Genomic DNA, 14,613 nt, shown 5'->3' with positions numbered 1-14,613 from the left:
TGGGTGAGTTTAAAACACATTTCTGCTTAACACTCCTCCATGCAATGGCTACACCTCCTAAAGTAAACACATAGCTTGATGTAGACTTACTGTTGTCCCTATCTGATTGGAAATCTGAATCTGTGTAACCCACAGGGAGTAAATCGCCTGCTTGGTAAACTAGCATATAATCTCTAGTCATTCTCAGGTACTTCAATATATGCTTTATAGCAATCCAATGTCCTTGTCCAGGGTTACTCTGATATCTTCTAACCATGCCCACGACAAAATAGATATCAGGTCTCGTACACAGCATTGCATACATTAGGCTTCCCACAGCCGAAGCATAAGGATCTGCCTTCATATCCTCTATCTCTTTTGATGTCTTCGGAGACATCTCTTTAGATAAAGCTACTCCATGCCTAAAAGGTAAGAAACCTTTCTTGGAGTTCTATATACCAAAACGAGCAAGGATTGTATCTATATATGAAGCTTGAGATAGGCACAACATCCTTTTCTTGCGATCCCTTATGACTTTGATCCCAAGAATGTGTGCACATTCTCCTAAGTCCTTCATATCAAATTGTTTGGACAACCATACCCTTACGTCCAATAACACTTTGACATTGTTGCCAATTAACAAAATATCATCTACGTATAGTACAAGAAATACCACCACGTTTCTGTTACACTTCTTGTATACACAAGACTCATCCGGACACTGAATAAATCCATATGACTGGATTACTTCATTAAACCGGATGTTCCAAGATCTTAAAGCTTGCTTCAGTCCATAAATGGACTGATTGAGCTTACACACTAGATGCTCTTTGCCCTTTTTAATGAACCCCTCTTATTGCTTCATATGGATGTTTTCTTCAAGACTTCCGTTAAGGAAAGCTGTTTTGACATCCATTTGCCAAATCTCATAATCCATATGAGCAGCAATGGATAAGAGTATCTGGATAGACTTTAACATAGCTACCGGTGAGAAGGTCTCCTCATAGTCGATTCCCTCTTTCTGAGTGTACCCTTTCGCAACAAGCCTTGCCTTGAAGGTTTCTACCTTCCCGTCTGTCCCTTTTTTCCTTTTATAGATCAACTTGCATCCAACGGTTTTTACATCATCTGGTGGTTCTACAAGCTCCCAGACCTTATTAGAATACATAGATTCTATTTCAGAATTCATTGCCTTTTGTCAAGATACTGCATCTTTATCTTGGAGTGCTTCGTCATATGACCGGGGATCAGTTTCATGTTTACCCGGGATCAAATCCGAAGATTCTCCCAAAAACATGAATCTCTCAGGTTGTCTCACAACCCTCCCACTACAATGAGGCACTGTCTGTAACTGTGCATCATCTGTGACACATGTTGCAGTCTCTTGTGGTACTTCATCTTGTATTGTTGGTACTAAAGTAGACGTGTCCTCTCTTATTTCTTCTAGAATAATTTCACTCATGGGATTATGGTTCATTACATAATCTTCCTCTAAAAATCGAGCATTGGTGTTAACAATGATCTTCTGATTTTTAGGATTATAAAACAAACCATCTTTCGTTCCCTTAGGATATCCCATAAACAGATAAACTTCTGTACGTGATTCCAACTTGTCAGTATCTCCCTTTAACACATGTGCTGGACTACCCCATATTCGGATATGATTCAGACTAGGCTTACGCTCATTCCATAATTCCATGGGAGTAGAAGGAATTGTTTTAGAAGGTACCATATTCAGAATGCACACTGCTGTTTCTAGAGCATATCCCTAAAACAAATTTGGTAATTCTAAATAACTCATCATCGATCTAACCATTTCCATAAGAGTCTTATTCCTTTGTTCTGTCACATTATTCTGTTGGGGTGTACCAGGTGTAGACAATTGGGATTGAATCTCGATTTCTGATAAGTAATTCCTAAACTCTCCAGAGAGGTATTCGCCACCACGGTCAGACCGTAGTGTCTTGATACTTTTACCAAGATGTTTCTCCACATCAACCCTATATTCTTTGAACTTATCAAAGCATTCAGACTTGCGGCTCATCAAGTAAATGTATCCATATCTTGAATAATCATCTATAAAGGAGACAAAATATTCATAACCACCTCTTGCCTAGATAGACATAGGACAACACAAATCAGAATGAACTAGTTCTAACACATTTTTGGCTCTATACCCCTTGGCCTTAAAAGGTCTCTTGGTCATTTTACCTTCCAAGCAAGATTCACAGGTTAGAAAGTTTTCCAACTCTAATGTACCCAAGAGTCTATCGGCTATAAGCCTTTGAATCCTACTTAAGTTAATATGACCAAACCTTAGATGTCAAAGATATGTTTGGTTCATTTCCGAAGGTTCTTTTCTCTTATTAGAGTTAGAAGATGTGTTATTAATTTCTATTTGTTGATTTATGGGAGAAATTAGATTTAATGTATATAAATTGCCAACCAATGCACCAGAACAAATAATAACTCTATTTCTCTTTATAACTACATTGTTACTGAAAGAAACAGAATATCCATCCAAGTACAGTTTAGAAATTGAAATTAAATTTTTTCTAAAACTGGGTACATAAAGATAATTTCTTAAAACCAAACTTCTATTCCTATCAAAAGATAAGTAGGCGTCTCCCACTGCAATAGCTGCCACCTTAGTAGTATTTCTCATGTAGACGGTTATCTCTCTTTCAAATAGTCGTCGGGTTTCCTGGAACCCCTGCAAAGAGTTGCAGACATGATCAGTGGCTCCCGTATCTACACACCAGGTGCTGGTAGATAACACCGCTAAACATGTTTCAACTACTAGAGAATGAGATATACCTTTATTGTTCTGATTCCTACGAGGACAGTCCGCCTTCCAATGTCCTGACTGCTTACAGATGAAGCACTTGCCCTTCGACTTCTTCATTCTAGCTTTTTGTCCTGTACCTTGAGGTTTATTCACCTTCTTTACTGAAAAGACCTGATTCTTCTTCTTCTTGCCTTTCGACTTAGAAGTAGAACCATTTTCAGCATAGTGAATCTGAGAACTGTGATGAAATATACCTTCTGTTGCCTGTAGTTCTGTCAGAAGTTACGCTAACGTATACTCCCTTTATTCATGTTATAGTTTAGGCGGAACTGCTCAAAAATTCTGGGTAGCGTTTGGAGAATTATATCAACCTGGGTTTCCCTATCAATTTCTCCTCCAAGGACTTGTATTTCGTTCAGATAAGCCATCATTTTGAGGATATGATCCCTTACGAGTGTCCCCTCTGACATGGTGGATGTCATTAACTTTCTCATTGCCTCTTGCCTAGTAGTTCGACTCTGGTGCCCAAAGAGTTCTTTGAGATTGTTCATTATATCATAAGTAGTTGATAAATCTTGATGCTGATGTTGCAATACATTTGACATTGAAGCCAAAATATAACACCACGCCATCTCATCTACTTTTACCCATTTTTTATGATACTCAATCTTCTCTGGGGTAGAATCACCATTAGCTGTATCTGGGCATACCTCTGACAGTACAAACTTATAGTTTTCAGTAGTTAGAACAATGTCCAGGTTTCTTTTCCAATCTATATAGTTTGGACCAGTAAGTTTATTCTCTTTCAGTATAATAGCCAATGGGTTGAAAGACATCCTAAGAATCACAAAATAAACTTTGGTTAGGACTCTAAATTTAAAATAATATTGATTCCTAAAATAATACTATTTAAATTTACCAACACCTCAAAACACTGTGATGCATGCCACGTTAGTGTGGATGTATACAAATTCAACATTTGTAAGAGGAGGGTGTAACCCATTAATTCTATTATCTTGTCATCCTAACTTTATGACAAATAAAATTAATAGTTGGTTTTCCTTTGGTCACACAAAACAATAGCAGTGACTCTGTTGGGGAGGATACTATTGAATGCGTCTAAGTGTATACCATTACTTGATACTTAGTCCATTAAATAGGATTGTGCCCCTCTAGTTGGAGAAGATCACACACTCCTAAATAATTTCTTATAACCATCCATAAAGGAAGTTTGATCTAGTGATCCGCATAAACCCATCCGTTGTGGAGGTAGGCACTCAGAGCCAACACATAAGCTTATTGCATGACTTACACACCAGTAATGGAGACCGAGAAATTTATTTAAAAATCCCTCGCCCACTTAGTTATTTAAGGTGAGGAATTTTAACCTATGCTAGCATACATCACATGCACACATACATCACAGTAAATAAAAGCAATAAATATGGAAATTAATTTTCCAACTATTATGACCTTTTCTGTCACTATTCTTCGTGTGCTCCAACCCTAGCAGCTGTCATTTTTAGCCACCGCCATCGGGTCTAGTCGTCGCATCTATCTTGCTTCTTATTCCGCTGCGCCTCTGGTTCTCTAATAGCACCCCACCTCGCAAGGATACGATCCGCGACAAAAATAGAATTTTACATATATCGATCCTATATTCCATAAAGGAATGTACATGTATTCTAGATCGAACAAAAAAGTAAAATTCTAAAACTAATACAGCTCCTACTGTATTTAATATATACAATCATGCACACACAAAATAATAGCCTTGACATTTCCAAGGGTCCAATCACACACAATATTTATATGCCATAATAGTTGAAGCCTGCAACCACAAAGTTAGCACATCCTACTATTATCCTGCCTAAATTATGTATGACATGTGCATAATATATTTGAAAACCAAAACACACAGAGGCAAACCCTAGCTCTAATACTAATTGTTGGTTGGTCCTAGGAAGATCGTACCAGTTCCTATAACACCCACAAATTCCTTAAGCTAAGTATGTGAAGATTCTCTTTTAGAATAAAAAGATAAGATAGAACCAAAAATATATAAAAAGAAATTGGTCAAAGATTGAACCTTGAACCTTTTTAATCTTTAAGGATTATGGATTGACCATTAGGTCATCATAGATTATTGTTGAATAGAGAGTGGAATTTTAGATAAAAAGTAAGAGTAAGGAAGTAAGAAAATCTCAAGTAGCTTTCTTCCTCCTTCTCATGATTAAGAAGAAAGCTAGCAAAAGACAAGTTGTCTTTTCCTTCTTCCTTCTCTTCCATTTTCGTGGAGATGCATGAGGGAATGAAATGAGAGGGATTAAGGGGATGAATGGGGGCATTTGCCTCATTAAGGATAATTAGGAAGGAGTTAATGAGAAAGGGAAGGAAAAAAAATTCATCTTTGCTTCTTCCTCCCACTTGACATGAGAAGGAAAATAGAAAAAAAAAAAAAAAGAGTTTCATTTTCCTCCTCCCTTTCCTCACCATTGCCGAGACCTTGAGCCATCCCTCTCCCAAGTTTTCAAGATTCAACTAAGTTTTCTCCCTAAGAAAAATAAACCTCAAGAGGCAAGCCTCAAGACCTACTTCTTACAAGCAAGAGAAGCGAAGGAAATACTAGAAGGAGGAGCTCGCTTCTTCTTCTTCTTCACAAGGGTATATTTCTTAAGAAAAAGACCAAGCAAGAGGAGGTAAGCATCCCCTCACCTGTGGTACAAGTAGTTATGTGGTTTTTTCTTCAAGTATAGATGGCTTAAAAACCTAGGGTTTCCCTTGAAACTTTCGGCCATGATAAGTTGTAAGACCTATGAAAGCTTAAACCCAAAACCAACATGCTTAGGATTTTTCTCATGATATGATATGAATATTTCCTTGATATTTCATGCTTGTATGTTGCTTGGAACTAGGTGAATCCTCACCTTAGGGTTCGGCCATGAAGAGATTAAAAACCCTAGGAAAGCTCAAACTCAAAACTAACATGCTTATGATCTTCTTATGACATGAATATGAATATTTTCTTGTTGTTGTATGCTTGTAAGTTGCTTGGAACTAGGTGAATCCTCACCTTAGGGTTCGGCCATGAAGAGATTAAAAACCCTAGGAAAGCTCAAACTCAAAACTAACATGTTTATGATCTTTCTTGTGATATGAATACGAATATTTTCTTGTTGTTTCATGCTTGTAAGTTGCTTGGAACTAGGTGAACCCCACCTTAGGGTTTCGGCCATGAAGAGATTAAAAACCCTAGAGAAGCTTAAAACTCAAACTAACATGCTTATGATCTTTCTCATGATATGTTATGAATGTTTCTTTGATGTTTCATGCTTGTATGTTGTTTGGAACTAGGTAAACCTTACCTTAGGGTTTCGGCCATGAAAGGATTAAAAACCCTAGTGAGGCTCAAACTCAAATCTAACTTGCTTATGATCTTCCTCATGATATGATATGAAGATAACTTGATGTACTTAAGATTTCATGTTGTTTAGAACTAGGTTTCCACATTGAAAACTTTCGGCCAAGATGGAATTTAAGGCTTAGGCAAGCTTAAATTCAACTCTAACATGCTCATGTTTTTCCCTATGATATGATATGAAATTAACATGATATTCTCATGCTTGTATTTGGTTGAGAACCTAACTCCACACCTTATGACATTCGGCCACTTGTAGTTGGTAGACCTAGGAAGCTTGAAACCTAAACTCAATATTCTCATGTTGTTGCTTATAATAAATGTTATGAAAATTGTTTAGGGTTCACATGTTGATATGCTAATTGTAACCTAGATCTAGGCCTTGCATGGTTCGGCCACATGGTGAAGTTTAAACCTAGGAAGCTTAGAACCTAAATTTAGTATGCATATGATGTTCCTTATGATAAATGTTATGAATTGATTTAAGGTTCATATGCTTTTATGATTTCTTGCAATCTAGAAGAACCCTTGCATGTTTCGGCCACCCTTAGTAGGTTGATGTTTGAGACTCAATTATGACTCTTTATGTGCTTCACTTTGCCATGATATGAATTAGGAGATGCTAACTTATGTTCCATACATTCTTATGTTTTCCAGGATATGTTAAATGTTCATTTTATGTATGCTTATGAATTATGCATGAAAATGTCTTCTATGATATACTAAATGCTCAAATATGTATGCTTTATGAAATGAAAAGAAAAGGCCTAAGAGATGCTTCCCTATTATTGGGATTAAGAGCACTCTTTATGACAAGCTAAGTGAAAGGCCTAAGAGTTGCTTCCCTATCAAATGGGACTAAGAGCACTCTCTATGTTATGAAAAGTTATGAATGACATGCACATGATATGCTATGAATGACATGAATATGATATGCTATGAATAACATGTACATTATGCTATGAATGACATGAATATGATATGCTATGAATGACATGTACATGATATGCTATGAATGACATGAATATGATATGCTATGAATGACACGTATATGATATGCTATGAATGACATGAACATAATATACTATGATATGTATATGACATAATATTTTACTTTGTATGGCTTGTACCAAAAGGGTGGGCTCCTCATGCGCCCCTAGGTCGATGGACTAAGAAACGGGCCTAGTAAAGGGTGGGCTCCTCACGTGCCCCTAGGTCGAGCTACGAGCCTAGTTTCCTAGTAGGTTCAAGACTAGCTACCTTGAGTCTACTTAAGATGCGCGCATTTATGTATGTATGTGGTACTAAGCCGGGCCCCCTCATGTTGAGATTATTTTTAAGTACTATATGATATTGTTTTAAGACATTTTTGCACATGACATGAAGCATGTTTTGAAAAACATCTTGCACATGACATCACCCATGATTTAAAGGACATCTTGCATATATGTTTATAATATGGAATGATATGATATGACTCTTACTCACATACTATGATAGGATGTTCTTTATGCTATGATATGATATGTCATGATGCTTATTTTTACGATATGACATGATATGATATGATGCTTACTTTATGCTATGATATGATAAGTTTATGGCACGATATGATGCTCACTTTATGCTATGATATGATTGTTATTTTATACCATGATATGATTTTCATTTATGATATGATATGAGTTTCATTTATGCTATGATATGTGATATGATTACTCTTATATGATATCACTACAAGAAAATCCCTCGTAGACATCGGTGGAATAACAACGGTTTTAAGCAAAAATCGATGTCTTTGAGTATTTTACACCGATTTTTCCAAAAATCAGTGTCTATGAGCGCAGATTGTCGCTCATAGACATCGGGTTTTTAGGCGATGTCTATGAGTGCCTTTTTTTTCGTTAATAGACATCGATTTTAATAACGATTTTTAAAACCCGGTATCTATGAATCAAAATTTTAGCAGACTTTCTTAGCGCGTTTTCTTTTGGCTTTTCCTCGCCCACCATAAATCGAAACCCTAATCCTCAGGCGCCGATCCCGCTCCTCAGGCGCTTTCTTTTGCCTCCCACTCCTCAGACGTCGATCCCGGCTCCCCCTGCCAACTGCACTCCTCCCCAGCCCCCGGTGCTGTCCCGCAAATTGAGTCCCTCCCACTCTTCCGCGATGTACCAGTACTCGAGCGCCAGGCGCTCTTTCTCCGCAAACTCCGGATCTGCTCTGTGCTCTTCGACTTCTCCGACCCGGAGGAGGAGGACCCCTACCTCGACCCCACCTGGCCTCATCTCCAGCTCGTCTATGAGCTCCTTCTCCGCTACGTCGTGTCGTCCGACACCGATACCAAGGTCGCCAAGCGCTACATTGACCACTCATTCGTGCTCCGCCTTCTCGACCTCTTTAACTCCGAAGACCTCTGAAGGAACGAAGATAACTCCTCCTCACCAGTCACCGGAGTTCCGTTGGAAAGACTATTGCTCTGTAAACATATCCTTTTTATTGTCTCTAGCTTGTTCGCATTTGTTTTGTGCATCGATTTGTGTGTTTTGGCTCTTTTCTGGAGCGCTGGGTTAGGTTTGAGGCCGATATCGCAAGTGTAGGCTAGATTTGTCTTGGTGCATCGATTGGGAGAGATGGTCGGAGGCGGAAGCAGGAGGGACGATGGGCTGCTGAAGATCAATAGCACTAACGTCTTCGCGGTGCTTGAGACTCTCAAGAAGAAGAAGAAGTCGGACAAAGAGTCGAAGAGCAAGGGGGCGTCCAAGAGCCAAGGGAAGGAGCAGGAGAAGCAAGTGTTTTGGGCCCTGGCGCCTCTACCGTGAGCTGCATGGAAGGACCAGCTGCTGAGGGAGCAGTGAAGATAAAACCCATTCGAAGTATGGCTTCTCAAATCTCATGCATCCGACTGTTTCATGTTGGTTAGCGGTTAAGGGACATAGATCTCTTAATCTGTAGTATCAGGTTCTCCAAAGCTTAGTTCTGCTGAAAATTGGAAGTTATTGCGATGCAATGTTTAGCTTCCTACTACAAGTTGCCAGTCTTACAACGTTCTGCTGTTGATCTTTCTTTGTAGTCTGCAAAATAAATTTTTCTTTAAAAAAAGAGAGGTTATTTGTAGTTCAGAAATAAGGCTCTTGTTTATTTAATTGCGCTTTTAGTTTTGTGCAACATCTAAGATAATATGATTGAATGGAGATCTCTTCTCATAGAATTATCAACTTCTGAAGATGTTTGTGTGTTTTAGTAAATATGTTAGTTGAAAATGTTCAAATTAAACAGATAGTCCTAATCATGTTTGTTGTACTTTCAATGGCTGCTGTCTAGCATTAGCAGCCTACCTTATAATAGATTATCACTGATGATAAACATAAAACAGCAGGTCAAAATAAATAGAGATAAGGAGAAATGTGGCTTCAAATGTTATATTTTAAGTAAGTAATGCCATGAGCTTATGTTTACCACAGTGCCTGCTCTTTGATGCAACTCTATAGACACTTTTCATTTTTCTGTTTGAACTTCAATGTATCATAAGTTCAACTTCAAAATTTAATTAAGTCCAACATGACTTATTAGTATCCAACATAGCGTTCAGACTTTTTCTATGCAGGTTATGCTTGCTCACTTAAGGATAGTGTCGTCTTTCAGATACAGCAATTGAATATGGTCAACCAAACATTGCAGCTTGATTTCATGCTAGATTGAAATTTTATCTTATTCATTGTAACAATATACTCCAATGTTGTTTCCTATAACAATTATCTATCATGATCTTTGTAGGATTGTGAGCATCCTCTAGCCCCACGTCAAAAAAAGTATGTACGAGTTCGTTTTTATAGATCGGGTTGGCGTATAAGACAAGGCAAGCATGTTATATTGTTGAAATTTTTGTTACTACATTTTTTAGCATGTTTAGTACCTCTCGTACTAACTATTTCCTCGTCTTATTTAATGAAGGATTTTCTTTTTTGGCAAATTTGTTTAGCCGAAGACTTTGCTTAACTAGGTCTCGTCTTTGATGCACACTGTTAGAAGCCATCTCATTTACTCAATTAATGTCTCCAATTAAAAACTATCTTGGCAGGAATGATACTTTATTAAGTTTATACAGGACAACATTCGACACTCAGCAATCAGTTATTTCCAACTTCCGCTTGCGTTCTGATTCTTTGTATTCAGCTGATGGTTTATTTGTTCAAGACTTCTTTTCATTGCTGAGAAAGACTATCCATTCTGTATGATTAGAGTATAAATAAGCAAAGATTAACAGCTAATGTTACTTTCTACATCAAAGAGCAGAGCTCATGACCAAACATGTTTTTTTTTTAAAAAAAATTATTTTATTTTTGGTGGCATCTTTGATCAAAGTCTTGATATGTGAAGCTTTCTGTTGCAGTTCCTGGTAGGGACGCCTGTGAAATAATAGTGGTTCATCAAGAAGATGCTGGCCTCAACGTTGAGATGGCAAAACTGACATTCGCCAAAGGAATATGGAGCTTTGTGAGTAAGACAAACAGTGCTTTGTGTGGCTATTCCTCTCATCCTGGTCGCTCAGTATTAGTCCCTGCTCTTCTTAGACTTATTAAGAAGGTAAGCATTATTAGCTGGTTAAGGGACATAGACCTCTTAATCTGTAGTATCAGGTTCTCCAAAGCTTAGTTCTGCTGAAAATTGGAAGTTATTGCGATGCAATGTTTAGCTTCCTGCTACAAGTTGCCAGTCTTACAACGTTCTGCTGTTGATCTTTCTTTGTAGTCTGCAAAATAAATTTTTCTTTAAAAAAAGAGAGGTTATTTGTAGTTCAGAAATAAGGCTCTTGTTTATTTAATTGCGCTTTTAGTTTTGTGCAACATCTAAGATAATATGATTGAATGGAGATCTCTTCTCATAGAATTATCAACTTCTGAAGATGTTTGTGTGTTTTAGTAAATATGTTAGTTGAAAATGTTCAAATTAAACAGATAGTCCTAATCATGTTTGTTGTACTTTGCAATGGCTGCTGTCTAGCATTAGCAGCCTACCTTATAATAGATTATCACTGATGATAAACATAAAACAGCAGGTCAAAATAAATAGAGATAAGGAGAAATGTGGCTTCAAATGTTATATTTTAAGTAAGTAATGCCATGAGCTTATGTTTACCACAGTGCTTGCTCTTTGATGCAACTCTATAGACACTTTTCGTTTTTCTGTTTGAACTTCAATGTATCATAAGTTCAACTTCAAAATTTAATTAAGTCCAACATGACTTATTAGTATCCAACATAGCGTTCAGACTTTTTCTATGCAGGTTATGCTTGCTCACTTAAGGATAGTGTCGTCTTTCAGATACAGCAATTGAATATGGTCAACCAAACATTGCAGCTTGATTTCATGCTAGATTGAAATTTTATCTTATTCATTGTAACAATATACTCCAATGTTGTTTCCTATAACAATTATCTATCATGATCTTTGTAGGATTGTGAGCATCCTCTAGCCCCACGTCAAAAAAAGTATGTACGAGTTCGTTTTTATAGATCGGGTTGGCATATAAGACAAGGCAAGCATGTTATATTGTTGAAATTTTTGTTACTACATTTTTTAGCATGTTTAGTACCTCTCGTACTAACTATTTCCTCGTCTTATTTAATGAAGGATTTTCTTTTTTGGCAAATTTGTTTAGCCGAAGACTTTGCTTAACTAGGTCTCGTCTTTGATGCACACTGTTAGAAGCCATCTCATCTACTCAATTAATGTCTCCAATTAAAAACTATCTTGGCAGGAATGATACTTTATTAAGTTTATACAGGACAACATTCGACACTCAGCAATCAGTTATTTCCAACTTCCGCTTGCGTTCTGATTCTTTGTATTCAGCTGATGGTTTATTTGTTCAAGACTTCTTTTCATTGCTGAGAAAGACTATCCATTCTGTATGATTAGAGTATAAATAAGCAAAGATTAACAGCTAATGTTACTTTCTACATCAAAGAGCAGAGCTCATGACCAAACATGTTTTTTTTTAAAAAAAAATTATTTTATTTTTGGTGGCATCTTTGATCAAAGTCTTGATATGTGAAGCTTTCTGTTGCAGTTCCTGGTAGGGACGCCTGTGAAATAATAGTGGTTCATCAAGAAGATGCTGGCCTCAACGTTGAGATGGCAAAACTGACATTCGCCAAAGGAATATGGAGCTTTGTGAGTAAGACAAACAGTGCTTTGTGTGGCTATTCCTCTCATCCTAGTCGCTCAGTATTAGTCCCTGCTCTTCTTAGACTTATTAAGAAGGTAAGCATTATTAGCTGGTTAAGGGTCATAGACCTCTTAATCTGTAGTATCAGGTTCTCCAAAGCTTAGTTCTGCTGAAAATTGGAAGTTATTGCGATGCAATGTTTAGCTTCCTGCTACAAGTTGCCAGTCTTACAACGTTCTGCTGTTGATCTTTCTTTGTAGTCTGCAAAATAAATTTTTCTTTAAAAAAAGAGAGGTTATTTGTAGTTCAGAAATAAGGCTCTTGTTTATTTAATTGCACTTTTAGTTCTGTGCAACATCTAAGATAATATGATTGAATGAAGATCTCTTCTCATAGAACGAGAATTATCAACTTCTGAAGATGTTTGTGTGTTTTAGTAAATATGTTAGCTGAAAATGTTCAAATTAAACAGATAGTCCTAATAAATTTGGGTTCAGTCAATCCACTCGATTATAATATAACAAATTTGTATTATATGTAGTACTGGATAAACTTGATTATTCTATTGTAATGCAATATCTGATTCTGGACAGAATCATGAGGTGGATAGAGGAGGAAGAAACACTGCAATATCTGATTCTAGATATGGACGGTAAGCCTTTTTTCTTGTTGAAAATAATTATTATCAAGTTCAGATGATATCAAATTAAGGAAAATAGTAAAATAAAATTAACCATTATTGTAAACTTGAAATTTTTTAGAATGTTTAAGAAAGTTATCTATGCTGTCAAACAAATTTTTAGAGCATGGTTTAAGAAATCACAAGGTTACTAAATTGATAATCAAATCTTTATTGAGTACAACTTGACAAACTAAGCACCATCAATGTCTATGCTCCATTATGTTCTAGCTTGATGGAGAGAAGTAAAATAAATAGTTATAGACTTCAATATTCATCCCAAATTGCCTATCTGTTATTTTATGTATGAGATTTGTATCTGATGTAATTTTACTCTTGGTATTAATATAAACAGTGTCTTGGTTCCATCCTTCTGGTTAGGCATTCCTACATAAACTTTATTAACATATTCATGTGAAATTTTGCTTGTATGTGGAATTTTGATTATGGTTTGTAAAAAAATAGGTGGTCTTCAAGGATTGCATAATATTCATGGAAGCTTCAACCTGCCAACTGTGCCTGGTTCGCTTGCATCCAGAGAGGCCGCAATGGGTGTTGTACCATCAGGTGGTGTTCAGCAACCAGGAGGAAGCATTCCTAGTGGACAGTTCTCATCAAACAATCTTTTGGTTGCATTATCTCAGGTCTGGCATGAGTTTATTTCCACATTACTTCACTGCATCATATGGTCCTTTGAATGTGTTTTATAGTATTGATTCTGGATTTTTTTTCATGCAGATGCCCCATGGCTCTAGTGTCACAAATAGAGGGGGTATTAATGTTGTTGGAAATCATGCTTTTAGTAGTAGTAATATTAATGGAGTCACTGGGTCAATAACTGGTATTTCCTCAAGTTCAGCTTATGGGAATCGTAGTTCTGTTCCTGGTTTGGGAGTTTCTCCAGTATTGAGTAATGTAGGGCCAAGACTTACAAGCTCTGTAGGCAACATTGTTGGCAGTGGTAACATGGGAAGAAGCATCAGTTCTGGAGGATTATCTGTGCCCGGTTTAGCTTCACGAGTAAACTTAGCTACTATGCATAGAGCAAGAAGGATAATGTTGGCACCAGTAAGAAACATATTTGTGTACTATCTATTACCTTTTGATATTGTAAGAAGAATAGTTATGTGTAATTTGTGGATACCAACTTGATGTGCACAATATCTATTATCTGTTTATGTTGTAAGAAGAATATTTATGTGTTGGTTATATGGATATTGACTTGGTGTGTTTAGATACATCGGTGTATTTTTATTTGTGATTTTGTTAGTGAATTAATAATATTAACTTAATTTTATGATTTGCTTGGTGATAATATTGGTTTTTCACTATTTCAGAAATCGGATTTGTGTCGTTAAACAATATTGATATTACATTGGTTTTCCACCGTTGCAAAACCGGTGTCATTAACTAATATTACATCGGTCGTATACCGCTGTCAAAACTGGTGTTATTAACATATAATATTACATCGGTTTTACACCCGATGTTGTTAAGTGATACTACACCTGTTTTAACCCGATGTCTAAAATGACAGACTTTTTACATCGCCTTCATAGACATCGGTCGAAAATGTA

General features: G+C 36.7%; 1 protein-coding gene across 7 annotated transcripts; it reads left to right on the top strand.

Moving 5' to 3' along the window:
* The first annotated feature begins 8,169 nt into the window (after positions 1–8,169).
* On the top strand, positions 8,170–14,239 carry LOC121969563 (probable NOT transcription complex subunit VIP2). 7 transcript variants are annotated; one of them, XM_042519723.1, is made up of 8 exons: positions 8,170–9,061; positions 9,963–10,044; positions 10,579–10,772; positions 11,643–11,724; positions 12,259–12,452; positions 12,951–13,009; positions 13,502–13,680; positions 13,775–14,239. In XM_042519723.1, exons 3-7 carry the CDS (start codon positions 10,644–10,646, stop codon positions 13,521–13,523), a joined length of 486 nt encoding a protein of 161 aa, XP_042375657.1. In that variant the 5' UTR covers positions 8,170–9,061; positions 9,963–10,044; positions 10,579–10,643; the 3' UTR covers positions 13,524–13,680; positions 13,775–14,239. The 7 variants fall into 7 exon arrangements, with proteins under 7 accessions (XP_042375657.1, XP_042375653.1, XP_042375654.1 ...); XM_042519719.1 differs by lacking the exons at positions 8,170–9,061; positions 9,963–10,044 and adding an exon at positions 11,458–11,528 and having other exon boundaries at positions 10,635–10,772; positions 12,259–12,362; XM_042519720.1 differs by lacking the exons at positions 8,170–9,061; positions 9,963–10,044 and adding an exon at positions 11,473–11,528 and having other exon boundaries at positions 10,641–10,772; positions 12,259–12,362.
* Positions 14,240–14,613: the final 374 nt, after the last annotated feature.

The sequence above is a fragment of the Zingiber officinale genome, chromosome 4A (assembly GCF_018446385.1).
Source record: "Zingiber officinale cultivar Zhangliang chromosome 4A, Zo_v1.1, whole genome shotgun sequence".
NCBI lineage: Eukaryota > Viridiplantae > Streptophyta > Magnoliopsida > Zingiberales > Zingiberaceae > Zingiber > Zingiber officinale.
Note: the sequence above shows the minus strand (reverse complement) of the source record. Positions and strands in the feature narration are given on the sequence as shown.